Here is a 17,034-nt window from a genome sequence, read left to right as displayed (position 1 = left end):
AAGCTTCCTGCCATCCAGGACCTCTATACCAGGCGTGTCAGAGGAAGGCCCTAAAAATTGTCCAGCCGCCCTATCATTGACTGTTCTCTCTGCTACTGCATGGCAAGCGGTACCGGAGCACCAAGTCTAGGTCCAAGCGGATTCTAAACCGCTTCTACCCCCAAGCCATAAGACTCCTGAACATCTAATCAAATGGCCAGACTATTTGCATTGCCCCCCCTCCCCCCTCTCTCTTTTACGCTGCTGCTCCTCTGTCGTTCTCTATGCGTAGTCACTTTAATAACTCTACCTACATGTCTATATTACCTCGACTAACCGCTGCCACCGCACATTGACTCTGTACCTGTACCCCCTGTATATAGCCTCGCTAATTGTTATTTTACTGCTGATCTTTAAATATTAGTTTTTTTTTAGGTATGTTTCTTAACTGCATTGTTGGTTAAGGGCTTGTAAGTAAGCATTTCACTGTAAGGTCTACAACACCTGTTGTATTCGGCTCATGTGACAAATAATATTTGATTTGATAAACATTGATTGGTAGGTAACACTGTATTTAGATACTTTAAATACCGCCTGCAATTTGTTTCCCTGCTCAATAAATGGGGAAACACTGATGGTATTTTTTTCCCGCATGTGTGTGCATGAAACAAACATTGTGGAAAACATGTCTCACACTCATGGTTAATAGAATAATGAATGGATTGGCACCGTTAACTTTTAGGTTAGTAGGAAAGTTAATCATTTAAACCACCTAAATATACTCGCATTCACTGAACAATTAGTATTTGAAACTCAAACATTAGTTTCCCAACTACTTTTTCTATAATCATACAGCCTCTTTATCATTCTCTATATATATTGTATTCTAATGCATCCAATATTAAGCACGCCCACCATGGAATTGGGCAGCTGCTGTTTGAGAACTCATCTGGTTTAGAACTCAAACTCTGATTATATTATTGCAGAGCATGAATGGTCCACCACCCAAAGGACATCCAGCCAACTTGATACAACTGGGAAGCATTTGAGTCAACATGAGCCAGCATCCCTGTGGAACGCTTTCGACACCTTGTTGTCCATCCCTCAACGAATTGAGGCTATTCTGAGGGCAAAAGTGGGTCCAACTCATTATTAGGAATGTGTTCCTAATGTTTTGTGCACTCAGTGTATAGCCAAGGCTTCTAGTTTACAAGCTAGAGAGAAGGGGAAGAGATGGGCGACTTGCCAGCGGAGATGCATGAATTACAGTGAAATATCTGCCAGAGTTTAGGCTACCCTTTTTCAATGTGGTTGCACCAATTTTAGATAAAGCACTCAAATTAAAATGTAGGCCTAGTGTCAACAGAACCACCCATTGCTTCACTAAAATGTATTGATCAATGTCTGATAGGCTATGGACAGGTTGCATGTATGTTTGTATTTAATGGTTGTGAATTTCCAATTCATATCGCCTAGGCCAATGTTTCCCAACCCTGGTCGTCGAGTACCCCCAACAGTACACCGTTTTGTTGTAGCCCTTAACAAACACCCCTCATTCAACTCATTGAGGGCTTGTCGGTTAGTTGACAAGCTGAATCAGGTGTGATTGTTCACTGGCCTAAGCCTATCACCAACCTGTTCTCAGAGCATTTCGTATTATTCTGTACGTAAATGCGGGACACTCCATTTATTATATGTTATGTTTCATATGGTATGTATTCATTTGTGGATTTCTATCCATATGTTACAAATTACAATTTGTATGATAATTTGCGAAACGTACAGTATGTAACACTTTACGCTAGCTTGCTCAAGTGGCCTTGTGGTTAGTCTGCCCTGAGATTGGAAGGTTGTGAGATCGATCCCCCGGCTTATACCAGACTGTAAAAAATGGGACCTGAGGCTTCTCTGCTTGCCACTCCGTATTAAGGGAATAGACTAGCATCCTGTCCAGGAGGTGTACTTGTAGATCTAGCTGCCTCACGCTATAGAATCAGGAGATAGGGCAGGAGGCTATGAACGTTCTGGCTTGCTCTAGCCAAGGCTTGTGCAAGGCCACTTACTAACATTAGCTAGAGGTTAGGTTAAAGGGGAAGGGTTAGCTCACATGCAAAGTAGTAAGTCGTCGAACGGTTGCTAAAATGCTAAAGTTGTCCGTGATGAGATTCGAACATGCAACCTTTGGGATGCCAGACGTTTGCGTTATACGCCCACCCATGCACACTCCTTTTTGTTTTTGCCTTAAGTAACCTTCTTTTGTATGTAACCATACCAAACGTAACATATTACTAATTTGAATCTTGGATTTACATTTACTATGTTATATGTGGACTGAGACAGACTAATATCACTGCTGTCTATCTTCGCCTTAACTTTCCTCTTTAACTTATATGATAGGCTACATTGGTTTAACATTTTCCTATAATGTAGACCCCTTTTTTGATTACCTACAGAAAGGATTTGAAGCTAAGGCAAGGCTTTAATATGATTTGCTTGAGTCTGAGTGAGAAGCGCTGCAGGTGGCTTTGATTGATGGATCATTTTAGGTGGGTGGGTGTGAGTGTATGATTTGCTAATTCTTTCGATGTCCATTCCAGAAAGGTTCCTAAAATAGGGCCCTCTTTAATTAGATAGAAAGAGAACTGTAGGCAGCGCCAAGTCTAGGTCCAAGAGGATTCTAAACAGCTTCTACCCCCAAGCCATGACTCCTGAACATCTAATCAAATGCTACCCAGACTATTTGCACTGCTATTACTCTGTTATTTTCTATGCATAGTCACTTTAACTCTACCTACATGTCTAGATTACCTTGACTACCCGGTGCCCCCGCACATTGACTCTGTACCGGTACCCCCTGTATATAGCCTCCACATTGACTCTGTACCGGTACCCCCTGTATATAGCCTCGCTATTGTTATTTTACTACTAATCTTTAATTATTTGTTACTTTTATTCCTTTTTTTGTACTTTTTCTTTACTGCATTGTTGGTTAAGGGCTCCTAAGTAAGCCTGTTGTATTCCACACATGTGAAATATAATTTTATTTGAATGACGACAGCATTGGTGTCAGTTTTGCATTTCGTCTCTTATTAAATGGGGCACAAAGATTGAAACGTAGCGAAGCTCCTGTACTGACCTCGCCTTCTCGATGGTAGCGGGGTGAACAGGCCATGGCTTGGTTGGTTGATGTCCTTGATGCTCTTTTTGGCCTTCCTGTGACATCGGGTGCTGAAGGTGTCCTGGAGGGCAGGCATTGTGCCCCTCCTGATGCGTTGGCTAGACCGCACCACCCTCTGGAGAGCCTTGCGGTTGTGGGCAATGTAGTTGCCGTACCAGGCGGTGATGCAGTCCGACAGGATGCTCTCAACTGTGCATCTTTAAAGTTTGTGGGTCTTAGGGGCCAAGCTGAATTTCTTCAGCCTCTTGAGGTTGAAGAGGCGCTGTTGCGCCGCCTTCACCACACTGTCTGTGTGGGTGGACAATATCAGATTGTCGGCGACGTACGCCGAGGAACTTTAACCTGTTCACCTTCTCCACTGCGGTCCCGTCGATTCAGAGGTGTAAAAAGTACTCAATTGTCATACTTGAGTGAATGTAAAGATACCTTAATATAAAATGACTGAAGTAAAAGTGAATGTAACCCAGTAAAATACTACTTGAGTAAGTCTAAAAGGATCAGATTTTAAATGTACCTAAGTACAGTGGTGGAAAAAGTACTCAAATGTCATACTTGAGTAAAAGTACAAAGTAAATGCTATACATCAAATTCCTTATATTTAGCAAACCAGATGGCATAATTTCCTTTTTTATACTTTTTTTGACAGGTGACAGGCTAACTCCAACATTCAGACATAATTTACGACGGAAGCATTTATGTTTAGTGAGTCCACCAGATCAGAGGCCGTAGGGATGACCAGGGACGTTCTCTTGATAAGTGTGTGAATTGGACTTTTTGTCCTGTACTAGTACAATTTGTAACTAGTACTTTTGGGTGTCAGGGAAAATGTATGGAGTAAAAAGTACATCATTTACTTGAGGAATGTAGTGAAGTAAAAGTAGTCAAAAATATAAATTGTGAAGTACAGATACAACTAAAGTATTTTTACTTAAGTATTTTACACCACTGTCAATTGTGTGAGTAGACCCTCCCGCAGTTGAGAGGTTTACTGTATTATAATAGCCTGCAGATTAACAATATAGCTCAATGCTGTTTTTTTTAAGACGACGGTGTCACGCAGATGTGAGTCAGGTGTTGGTATCACAACACGTTATTGGCTCTTTCCCCCGCGACAGCGATGCAGCCCAGATTCCCAGTGCAGGCTAACGTCTCGATCGCACTGACGGCGTCATTGCGCAAAAAATGGTATGCAGCATCATTTGGATATGGGTGCAACAAAAGTTCAACATTCACCTTCTGATACCATTTGTGTCAAGCAGTCTGCATTAGAGGTCGACCGATTTTAATCGGAATGGCCAATTTAATTAGGGCCGATTTCAAGTCTTCATAACAATCGGAAATCGGTATTTTAGGGTGCCGATTTTGCCCTATTTAAAAAAATAAAATAAAGAAAATAAAAAACATTTTAGAAAATGATTTTAAAAAAAATACATCTTTCTTTAACTAGGCAAGTCAGTTAAGAACACATTCTTATTTTCAATGACGGCCGAGGAACGGTGGATTAACTGCCTTGTTCAGGGGCAGAACGACAGATTTTCACCTTGTCAGCTTGGGGGATTCAATCTTGCAACCTTATAGTTAACTCGTCCAACGCTCTAACCACCTGCCTCTCATTGCACTCCAGAGGAGCCTGCCTGTTATGCGAATGCAGTAGAAAGCCAAGGTAAGTTGCTAGCTAGCATTAAACTTATCTTATAAAAAAAACAATCAATCATAATCACTAGTTATAACTACTCATGGTTGATATTACTAGTTTATCTAGCGTGTCCTGCGTTGCATATAATCGATGCAACGCTGGGCGACGATTTAACAAAAGCGCATTTGCGAAAAAAGCACAATCGTTGGACGACTGTACCTAACCATAAACACAAATGCCTTTCTTAAAATCAATACACAGAAGTGTATATATTTTAAACCTGCATATTTAGCTAAAAGAAATCCAGGTTAGCAGGCATTATTAACCAGGTGAAATTGTGTCTCTTCTCTTGCGTTCATTTTGGGCAGCCTGGCTCATTGCAAACTAATTTGCCAGAATTTTACGTAATTAGGACATAACATTGAAGGTTGTGCAATGTAACAAGAATATTTAGACTTAGGGATGCCACCCGTTAGATAAAATACCGAACTGTTCCGTATTTCACTGAAATAATAAAACGTTTTGTTTTCGAAATGATAGTTTCCGGATTCAACCATATTAATGACCAAAGGCTCATATTTCTGTGTGTTATTATGTTATCATTAAGTCTATGATTTGATAGAGCAGTCTGAGCGATGGTAGGCAGCAGCAGGCTCGTAAGCATGAATTCAAACAGCACTTTTGTGCGTTTTGCCAGCAGCTCTTCGCAAGCACAGCGCTGTTTATGACTTCAAGCCTATCAGCCTAATGTCTGGTGTAACCGATGTGAAATGGCTAGCTAGTTAGCTGGGTGTGCGTTAATAGCTTTGCAAACGTCACTTGCTTTGAGACTTGGAGTAGTTATTCCCCTTGCTCTGCAAGGGCCGTGGCTTTTGTGGAGCGATGGGTAACGCTGCTTCGAGTGTGGCTGTTGTATATGTGTTCCTGGTTCGAGCCCAGGTAGGGGCGAGGAGGGGGACGGAAGCAATACTGTTACACTGGCAATACTATAGTGCCTATAATAACATCCAATAGTCAAAGCTATATGAAATACATATGGTATAGAGAGAGATAATATAGTATTTATAGGACTAACTACAACCTAAAACCTCTTACCTTGGAATATTGAAGTCTCATGTCAAAAGGAACCACCAACTTTCATATGTTCTCATGTTCTGAGCAAGGAACTTAAACATGAGCTTTTTTACATGGCACATATTGCTCTTTTACTTCTCCAACACTTTGTTTTTGCGTTTTTTAAACCAAATTGAACATGTTTCATTATTTATTTGAGGCTAAATAGATTTTTATTGATGTATTATATTAACTGTCCATTCAGCATTGTTGTAATTGTCATTATTACAAAATAAATTGGCCCGATTTCAATCGGTATCGGCTTTTTTGGTCCTCCAATAATCAGTATCGGCGTTGATCATAATCGGTCGACCTCTAGTTTGCATACCATTTTGATGCATGCATTAGATAAATACAACATACTGTATGCACTGCAACTGCCTTTTCAACGCAATGCTGCGTTCCGTTGAAAATGAATGTACTTCTGGTGTACCAAAATGCAATGATGCTGTTGGTGTGATCGAGATGTAAGTGGAGCAGGCAAGTTGCGCGCTCCAACTATGTAAGGGTGCTGCGCTGGTAGACTTAAACCTTGACAACAACAAACATAGATCTACTACCGAACCGTTTTTTATGTTTTGGTATGCTAGACTCGGTACAGAGATTGCAATGCAATGACTGAGATTGCAAGAGGGAAGAAATCGTCCCACTTAAGGATATTGAGTAGACACCGTGTTGCGTGATGGATGTCCCTACACAGAGCAGATGGGCCATATTTTTCCAGCCTTTTACTTGGCTATTTAAAGAGTATGTTTTGAGTCACACCCCTCTTTCCATAGCGACGGGAAGTAGGGTTGCTGAGCGTGCTGCAGCACTCCCTGATTTTACATTTTTATTTATTTATTTCTTCCCACAAAAGTAGTGCACTGGGCCTTTACTGTTTGAGCGGATCGAAATAGCCGCCTGCAGCATGGGGAGAAGTAATTATCCCAACCCACCCCCATCCCTAATCATCTTCTGACGGCCTTGCCTCTTCTTATTCAATGTTGATGCTGGCAGTAGCTTCCAGGAATGAATACTCCCATTCTTTGTGGCGACTGCTAATTTGGCATGAGTATAAAATCATGTTGACTCTCTGGTTGAATCGGGTCATTGATTTAAGAGGACCGGCCAAAGGCATGAGATGGCAGGAGCTAGAACAAACATCCCTCTCATAGGATCCCTGACTGAACGTTTTGTACAGTGACAGAATGCATATGAATTAAGTTGATATTTACTGTACAGTACACTGCACATTTCTACAGTGAGAAGTGTATACTGATAAACTCAGAGTAGGGTGTCCACCCACTGCCCAGCGTGTGTGAAAACACGCTTTGGTGATGAAATTTCACTTATGTTATTAAAACAAATTTGACTAAGACAAGTAAGACTATTCATGTTCTGAATTGCTGAGTGGGGTCTCTTTCTAACATATTGTAACGACCCTGGGTTTATAAGCGCAAATATATACTCTGCCGCACGAGCATGCTTCAGTTGATGGCGCGCCAGACTTCGGGCTAGAAGGTCGTGGGTTCGAGACCTGCTCCCTGCCTGTTACATTACAATATCATTAACATTATATCCAAAAATTGTGATATCATATCATAAGCACCGAGCTCTGAAATACAGGACCAGTCAAGTTTTTCCTGTTTTCTACATTGTAGAATAATAGTGAAGACATAAAAACTAAGAATTAACACCCATGGAATCATGTAGTAACCCAAAGGTAAACAAATAAAACATTTTATATTTGAGATTCTTCAAAAGCCACCCTCTGCCTAGTGTGAAAAGCTGTCAAGGCATTCTCTCAACCAGCTTCAAGCTGGTTCACTTTCTGGTCACCTTGCCCTGATTTTAAAAGCAGTGGTTCGTGCTTTCAGTTTCACGCGAATGCTGCCATCAATCCACGGTTTCTGGTTTGGGAATGTTTTAATCGTTGCTATGGGAACGACATCTTCAACGCACATTCTAATGAACTCACACCGAATCAGCGTATTCGTCATTGTTGTCTGACGCAATACAAAACATATCCCAGTCCACGTGATGGAATCAGATTGGTCGGACCAGCATTGGACAGACCTCAGCGTGGGAGCTTCTTGTTTTAGTTTCTGTCTGTGGAGTCATGGTCAGCTTTTCCGAAAGGAGGGCAGGGGCAGGGCCTTATATGCATCGCGGAAGTTAGAATAACAATGATCCAAGGTTTTTCCAGCCCTGGTTGCACAATCGATATGCTGATACAATTTAGGGAGTCTTGTTTTCAGATTAGCCTTGTTAAAATCCCCAGCTGCAATGAATGCAGCCTCAGGATGTATGGATTCCAGTTTGCAAAGAGTCAAATAAAGTTTGTTCAGAGCCATCGATGTGTCTGCTTGGGGGGGAATATATACGGCTGTGATTATAATCGAAGAGAATTCCCTTGGTAGATAATGCGGTCGACATTTCATTGTGAGGAATTCTAAATCAGGTGAACAGAAGGATTTGAGTTCCTGTATGTTTTTGTGATCACACCACGTCTCGTTAGCCATAAGGCATACGCCCCCGCCCCTCTTCTTACCAGAAAGATGTTTGTTTCTGTTGGCGCGATGCGTGGAGAAACCAGCTGGCTGCACCGACTCCGATAGTGTCTCTCTAGTGAGCCATGTTTCCGTGAAGCAAAGAACGTTAGTCTCTGATGTCCCTCTGGAATGCTACCCTTGCTCAGATTTCATCAACCTTGTTGTCAAGAGACTGGACATTGGCGAGAAGTATACTAGGGCGTGGTGCACGATGTGCCCGTCTCCGGAGTCTGACCAGAAGACCGCGACTGAGTCGTTTTTTTGGGTCGCCGGCTGGGATCCATTCCGTTGTCCTGGGTGAAAGGCAGAAGACAGGATCCACTTCGCGAAAGTCATATTCTTGGTCGTACTGATGGTGAGTTGACGCTGCTCTTATATTCAGTAGTTCTTCTCGACTGTTTGTAATGAAACCTAAGATGACCTGGGGTACTAATATAAGAAATAACACGTAAAAAACAAAACTGCATAGTTTCCTAGGAACGCGAAGCGAGGCGGCCATCTCTGTTGGCTTGTCACCAAAAGCACTCTCAAACTTCTACAGATGCACAATCGAGAGCATCCTGGCGGGCTGTATCACCGCCTGGTACGGCAACTGCTCCGCCCACAACCGTAAGGCTCTCCAGAGGGTAGTGAGGTCTGCACATCGCATCACCAGGGGGCAAACTACCTGCCCTCCAGGACACCTACACCACCCGATGTTACAGGAAGGCCATAAATATCATCAAGGACAACAACCACCCGAGCCACTGCCTGTTCACCCCGCTATCATCCAGAAGGCGAGGTCAGTACAGGTGCATCAAAGCTGGGACCGAAAGACTGAAAAACAGCTTCTATCTAAAGGCCATCAGACTGTTAAACAGCCACCACTGACATTGAGTGGCTGCTGCCAACACACTGACTCAACTCCAGCCACTTTAATAATGGGAATTGATGGGAAATTATGTAAAATATATCACTAGCCACTTTAAACAATGCTACCTAATATAATGTTTACATACCCTACATTATTCATCTCATGTATACGTATATACTGTACTCTATCATCTACTGCATCTTTATGTAATACATGTATCACTAGCCACTTTAACTATGCCACTTTGTTTACATACTCATCTCATATGTATATACTGTACTCGATACCATCTACTGTATCTTGCCTATGCTGCTCTGTACCATCACTCATTCATATATCTTTATGTACATATTCTTTATCCCCTTACACTTGTGTGTATAAGACAGTAGTTTTGGAATTGTTAGTTAGATTACTTGTTGGTTATTACTGCATTGTCGGAACTAGAAGCACAAGCATTTCGCTACACTCGCATTAACATCTGCAAACCATGTGTATGTGACAAATAAAATTTGATTTGAGGTTGTCAACTGGAATGCATTTCAATTAACAGGTGTGCCTTAAATGTTAATTTGTGGAATTTCTTTCCATAATGCGTTTTGAGCCAATCAGTTGTGTTGTGACAAGGTAGGGGTGGTGTACAGACAATAGCCCTATTTGGTAAAAGACCAAGTCCATATTATGGCAAGAACAGCTCAAATAAGCAAAAAAAAAAAACAGTTCATTACTTTAAGGCATGAAGGTCAGTCAATGCGGAACATTTCAAGAACTTTGAAAGTTCCTTAATGTGCATTCGCAAAAACCATCAAGCGCTATGATGAAACTGGCTCTCATGAGAACCGCCCCAGGAATGGAAGACCCAGAGTTACCTCTGCTGAAGAGGATACGTTTTTAGAGTTAGCTGCACCTCAAATTGCAGCCCAAATAAATGCATCATAGAGTTCAAGTAACAAAAACCTCTAAACATCAACTGTTCAGAGGAGACTGTGTGAATCAAGTCTTCATGGTCAGATTGCTGCAAAGAAACCACTACTAAAGGACACCAGCTGAATCAGATGATCTGGTCTCCACAATCCCCCAACCTCAACCAAATTGAGATGGTTCACGATGAGTCAGACCGCAGAGTGAAGGAAAAGCAGCCAACATGTGCTCAGCATATGTGGGAATTCCTTCAAGGCTGTTGGAGAAGCATTACAGGGGAAGTTGGTTGAGAGAATGCCAAGAGTGTGCAAAGCTGTCATCAAGGCAAAGGGTGGCTACTTTTTTACACTTTCTTTATATGCATTTTTGATTGGACACCCAACTCCGAGGGCAAAGTGAACCTATTATTTTATCTAACACCAAAACACATTCAACCATTACAGGTCAGATGTAGAATGATGTGTGTATCATGTACAATTTGATGATTAGGCCTAGGTTATATAACTTGGCTACATTTTACCACAAAAGATTTCACCATGCTTATTTTCAAATGTTCTGTAGGCTACAAAAAGATTAAACCCCATGACTTGTTTTGTAAAGTGTAGAATGTGAACAGAGGTTCAAATGAGTGTGGTGACTGTTTTGTTTTCAATTCCTACTTCTCTAATTTTCAGCAGTTTCTCTGGGTCCAGGAGTTGATGATTTAGAACCCTTGCCTTTGGCAACAGCCAGCAAGGATGCAGAAACAGCCATCGGCACTGGTACAACAGACGGCAAAGCAGACACAGTAACCAGTGACAATGCTGCAACAGTAATGAAGGCTGTAACAGCAGATGCAAAGGACGCTGCCGCCACGCCCAACAAGGACGCTGCCGCCACGCCCAACAAGGACGCTGCCGCCACGCCCAACAAGGACGCTGCCGCCACGCCCAACAAGGACGCTGCCGCCACGCCCAACAAGGACGCTGCCGCCACGCCCAACAAGGACGCTGCCGCCACGCCCAACAAGGACGCTGCCGCCACGCCCAACAAGGACGCTGCCGCCACGCCCAACAAGGACGCTGCCGCCACGCCCAACAAGGACGCTGACGCCACGCCCAACAAGGACGCTGACGCCACGCCCAACAAGGACGCTGACGCCACGCCCAACAAGGACGCTGACGCCACACCTATCGATGGTGTAATAGCACGTGATGATGCACCATACACCAAAGGGGAGGTTATAGCTGAATCCACTGCCATTATTGCTGAAACAACTGTTGGCAAGTATGCAATAACTGCAGACAAGAACAAAACCAAATTTGATAAATCAGGACTGACTCCTGAAAAACTACCTCCCAAACCTGCTGATTCAGATGATGATGATGCTGCCATGACTGCAGCTCCAGCCACCAGCACCACCACAGTCAAAGCCCCAGAGCCTGCCAAGCCCATCCCGGAGAAACCAAGCCCTGCCGCTAACACCAAGCTCGTCGGCCCCATGGACGCAACAGAGGATGAGCAAGAGAGCGATCAAGTGTCTATCAACACCCTGGAGTCCCAGACCGATACAGACATGTACGACAGAGAAAATGAGGAAGAAGGTGGTGAAGACTATGACGTGACACCAGCTGTTAAGGTCCCTCTGGACCAGGACCAGAACCAGAACTTTGGCGGCCAAGACCTCAACGAGGAGAACGACGACGGCATGGTGGACGCCGACGATGACCAGGTGGTGCTCAGCCCAGCAAAGAGTGCTGGCAAGATAGATGTACGTATGAAGGACACCAACATCTACACCACCCAGGACGAGGACTCCCACTTCTTCTTCCACCTGGTTATCCTGGCCTTCCTGGTGGCCATTGTATACATCACCTACCACAACAAGAGGAAGGTAAGCAGAGGGGGAGTACTTTATTAATCCATACTAGACTGTTTGATTTCTGCTGTACCGAACCCCTTCAATATACACACAAATGTGTACTGTTGTGGGGTACTCGGAGTTGGGAAACACCTGGCCTAGGCTATAAAATGGACAACAATGAAATAGGCTATGGACAGGTTGCATGCATGTTTCTATCAGCCATTGATCAATGCATTTTTGTGAAGCATTGGGTGGTTATGTTGACACTAGGACCTACATTTTAATTTCAGTGCTTTATCTAAAATCGGTGCAACCACTTATTGAAAAAGGGTAGTCGTATCATGCTTATTTCTGGCGGATATTTCACTGTAATTCATGCATCTCCGGCTGGCAACTCGCCCATCTCTTCCTCTTCTCTCTAGCTCGTAAACTAGTAGCCTTGGCTATACACTGAGTGCACAAAACATCAGGAACACATTCCTAATATTGAGTTGCGGCTAGGAACGTATTTAGAACCCTTGCACAAAGGCAGTCAAATTCCACGTGACTGTTTTAATCATGTTAATTTATTTATTTTTTTACCTTTTTTTAATTTAACTAGGCAAGTCCGTTAAGAACAAATTCTTATTTTCAATGACGGCCTAGGAACAGTAGGTTAACTACCTGTTCAGGGGCAGAACGACAGATTTGTACCTTGTCAGCTCGGGGGTTTGAACTTGCAACCTTCCGGTTACTAGTCCAACACTCAAACCACTAGGCTACCCTGCCGCCCCACTGTTCCTAGGCAGTCATTGAAAATAAGAATTTGTTAATAACTGACTTGCCTAGTTAAATAAAGGTAATGTATAAATAAGCAACGTATGCGTTTCAAGCTTGGGGAAGTTAATTTTCACTGTAAATTGCACCTTTATAACAAGCATTATCGCATTTGCTGTCACTTTTGATAATGGAGTTTTCCCGCTGATAATAGTTTATCAACATTTTAAAGCTAAATGTTCTGATCTGTTGCGTCAGCCACATAAGCATTAAACAATTTTTTTACGTAGTGGTTGTATTAATTTGGGATCTATCGCATCCCACAACTGTCCCAGACTATGTTTGGAATATTTATTTCTCGCACAGAATAGAAAAGGTCTTTTAAAAAATACAAATAAAATTTTTACTATGGGGGATAGTAGATGTACTTAGGGTTTTGCTGTTTGTTTGGCCTACTCATCTTGTTGGCTGACAAAGTTAATGTGGACAGTTTTTCCAGTATCTTCAATATGCACCTCGGAATTGGATAAGGATGCGTGCAGATGCATCCCCGACGTGTCTGTCTTCACTTGTAGCCTGTGAGAGACCTGATCATATTGTAGCCTGTGAGAGACCTGATCGCCAAGGGCACAATAACCACTGACCGCAAAAGGCATGGTCGCCGTAAAATTCGAGGCATTATAAAGTGCTAGTCAAATTGTGAATGAGTGATTGATGCAGTGTGTACAGCCTGCGCAAAAAACAAAGTAGCGACTTTTTTCAAATCATCATTAGTCGCGTCATGCAGCCTTACAATGTATTAAAAATCAAAACATAAAGAGTTTGTAGAACAATTACATTAACTCTAAATTAGCCATATAGGAGTATCTATTTCTTTCTGAACCGCTCAACACAGAATAGCTGCATCAAATTGTTTGGAGAAAATATAATTTCTATTTTACTCAATTGTATTTTTAATACTATAAAATAATGCCATGAAATTCTAAGCAAATCTTGTCTCCTAAATAAACTTGTGTAGCCCACAGCCATTTCGCATCGCCAGATCAGGACCTAACATAAGGTCGCCCTAACAGAAAGGCAACTGAGTATACTATTCTGTTCTCCTGAAATAGACTACATTTCTTCTTGTCATGCTTCTTCAGACCTGTCTAAAATAAACAGTGGGATTATTGTGAAGGTGTAGGCTATATTACATGGATTTATTAGTCTTTTTGAAATGTAGATGTTCCAAAGGTCTGCATCAGTGGCTTGTGGGCTGTGTGGAAGCCAGCAGATGCTAAATGTGTTTGTTTATTCATGTCAGTTACCGTGAGACCAACAGTTATTTGCTTGACAATCACTGGCTGACAATTTCGTGACCGCCACAGCCCTAGTTGCACCCCCTTTTACCCTCAGAACAGCCTCAATTCGTTGAGGCATGGACAAAAAGGTGTCAAGCGTTCCACAGTGATGCTGGCCCATGTTGACTCCAAAGCTGCCCACAGTTGTCAAGTTGGCTGGATGTCCTTTGGGTGGTGGACCATTCTTGATACACATTGGAAACTGTTGAGCATGACAAACCCAGCATCGTTGCAATTCTTGACACACTCAAAATGGTGCGCCTGGCACCTACGACAAGATCCCGTTCAAAGGCACTTAAATATTTTGTCTTTCCCATTCCCTCTCTGAATGGCACACATACACAATCCATGTATCAAGGCTTAAAAGTCCCTTAACCTGTCTCCTCCCCTTCATCTACACTAATTGACGTGGATTTAACAGGTGACATCAATAAGGGCTCATACTATAGCTTTCACCTGGTCAATCAGTCAGGGAAGAGCAGGTGTTCCTAATGTTTTGTTTACACACACTATAATGGGAATTTCCATGTGAACAAAAAAGAGCAGCCGCAGATAATATCAATCAGGTTTATTTACAAGTTACAATAGGGAGACGCCACCCAGCACAGAAAATGTCTAACTGGCCCCTTGTAGATAGGTCCTTTATCCTCCTAATCAGGCTGCACCAAATGTTCTCCAAACACTAGCCCAAGAGGCTTGTGGGAAGTCCAAACAAAAGGGTGTTTTTGTCAGCTACTACAGAATCACAGTGTTCATAGAATGTCATCAATACAACAGTGAATAATCAGTGTATCCTTGTAATAATAAGTTGTGGGGGAAGGAACTCGGTCAAGGTCTCAACTTACTGTTGAGAGAGAGAATAGTACAATACACAAAGTGCTATTTTAAAAAAATATATAAATATTTGCTGAATTAAAAAAAAATCTGTCAGCTGCTGACAGTCACTTAATCAGCTAACATTTTTAAGGTAGTCTGGACTGCTATCTAAACTTGTAAACATGGTTGAATTACAGACCAGGGGGCCCCCCATTAGATTTTTTTTTTTTTTTTTGTCATTCAGATATATTCAACTGCAAACATTTTTCTATCTATGTCAAAATGTGTAGAATTTCAAGAAATTAGCTGTAAAACTGAAAAAATGTTGGCAGAATTTTTAAAATTGCAGCATATTTATTTTGAAACAAAAATTCACTTGGGGCCGGCTCTGACTGCCTGTGTGGGTATGGATGTGGGTACCCAGTCCCGCGACTGTGTACCCACAGTATATCACCCTGATGGTGCTTATTTTAGCTACTTTTGGGTCCATATGTATCAAGCATCTGAGTAAGAATGCGGATTTAGGATCTGCTTTGTCTTTTTAGATCTTGATGAATAGGATTAGATGGACAGTGGGGACCTGATCCTAGATCAGCACTACTACGCTGAGACGCTTTATGAATGGACAGCCCAGAATTCAATAAAAAAGGTTAAAGGTTAACTTGAATATCCACTCTCCCCTCTCTCCAGATCTTCCTGCTAGCCCAGAGTCGGCGCTGGAGGGACGGCCTGTGTTCTCGCAACAATGTGGAGTATCATCGGCTGGACCAGAATGTCAACGAGGCCATGCCTTCCCTCAAGATGACTCAAGATTACATCTTCTGAGCAGAGAAGGAAGTTGAAAGAACTAATACGAGCCTTTTTCCAGCTGCATTGTTGAAACGCTTGCTTGCCCACAAGCTTGCCCCACTTTTTTTTCTTGCTTCAGGAAAAACCTGGGCAGGAGGGAGTTTGATCGTACTACCACTCTGTAATCGATACACGTTTTTCGATGTTTGCCCATGTATGCTGGAAATATTAATTTCTGTTTTGTTAACCATAGTCCTACGTTTTTGAAATGAATTATGATTTAGTATTTGATTTATTTGGGTGGCCTATACTGGTCTGTATGAAATATGTTCTCACCATGTTTAAGCCTTACTATTCTTCTACTCTTATTGTTTTGCACACTCTTAAGTGTTTGTGCTGATTGCAGATTACAAACTCAGAAAATTGGAATGTAAATATTGTCAATCAATACCAAGATGAATAACCAATGATGCTGTACTTTACTTGCTAGTCACTAATCTGCCCTGCAATGAGTGAAGGCTATTTGTAGTGGTTCACCTCAAAGCCCTCATTCCACAAAGCGTTGCAGTACAATTTGCATTTGCAGTTGTAAAAGTTAATATTGTACGTATGTAGCGTAATACACAATATACATTCATGTTCAGAACTTGTGGTTATTTCTTACGCTAAATCCATTAGACAAGTGAGGACTTTTGACATGACAGAGCCCACCACATTGTGATATGGTGGCAGTAATTCCCTTGCCTGAAATGGTATTTTTCCATAATCCGGCATTTTACTGGTTTTCTTATTAAAACGTTGGCCAGATTGTGCTATGCACTAATCCCAGTGCTGCCCCTTTTTTGTATTTGTTTTATGACTTTGAAGTCTCAGATGTCAGGTAAAGGTTCCTCACTGAGATTTCTCAATGAGAATGTGGACTCGACCGGAGTGCATGTGAAACACTACTTCAACACATTACTTTAGGGGACAGAGAACTGATTGTCGAATCTGGGGACGTACCCTATTCCTTATGTAGTGCACTACTTTTGAACGGGGCACTAGGGCTCTGGGTCAAAAGTAGTACACTATAGATATAGGGAATATGGTACCATTTGGGAATCAACCTCAGTCTAGAGGAAACAACGACAACCACCGTCGCTCACTTGTCATTATCTTAACGAGTCTTCAAGCCTAATGCCATATCCTGTGACGTGAATCCAGAATCAATCAATTCTCATGCACTTTCTCAATCCCCAACACTTTTTACAGCTGTCGTTTCAGGACCGTGGAAAAGCAT

At 42.2% G+C, this 17,034-nt stretch overlaps 1 protein-coding gene across 2 annotated transcripts in view; it reads left to right on the top strand.

Moving 5' to 3' along the window:
- LOC135548830 (proteoglycan 4-like) overlaps window positions 1-17,034 on the top strand; it is a 29,491-nt gene that overhangs the window by 12,195 nt on the left and 262 nt on the right. The window contains exons 2-3 of one of the 2 annotated variants that reach the window (XM_064978798.1): window positions 10,889-12,084; window positions 15,657-17,034. The exon at window positions 15,657-17,034 is cut by the window's right edge and continues 262 nt beyond it. In XM_064978798.1, coding sequence (XP_064834870.1) covers window positions 10,889-12,084; window positions 15,657-15,791 — 1,331 coding nt within the window. In that variant the 3' untranslated portion in view covers window positions 15,792-17,034. Of the gene's footprint in view, window positions 1-10,885; window positions 12,085-15,656 lie in introns of both variants that reach the window. The other variant, XM_064978797.1, reaches the window with a different exon arrangement.

This window comes from Oncorhynchus masou, chromosome 11, assembly GCF_036934945.1.
Source record: "Oncorhynchus masou masou isolate Uvic2021 chromosome 11, UVic_Omas_1.1, whole genome shotgun sequence".
NCBI lineage: Eukaryota > Metazoa > Chordata > Actinopteri > Salmoniformes > Salmonidae > Oncorhynchus > Oncorhynchus masou.
This window is presented reverse-complemented; position numbering and strand designations above follow the sequence as displayed.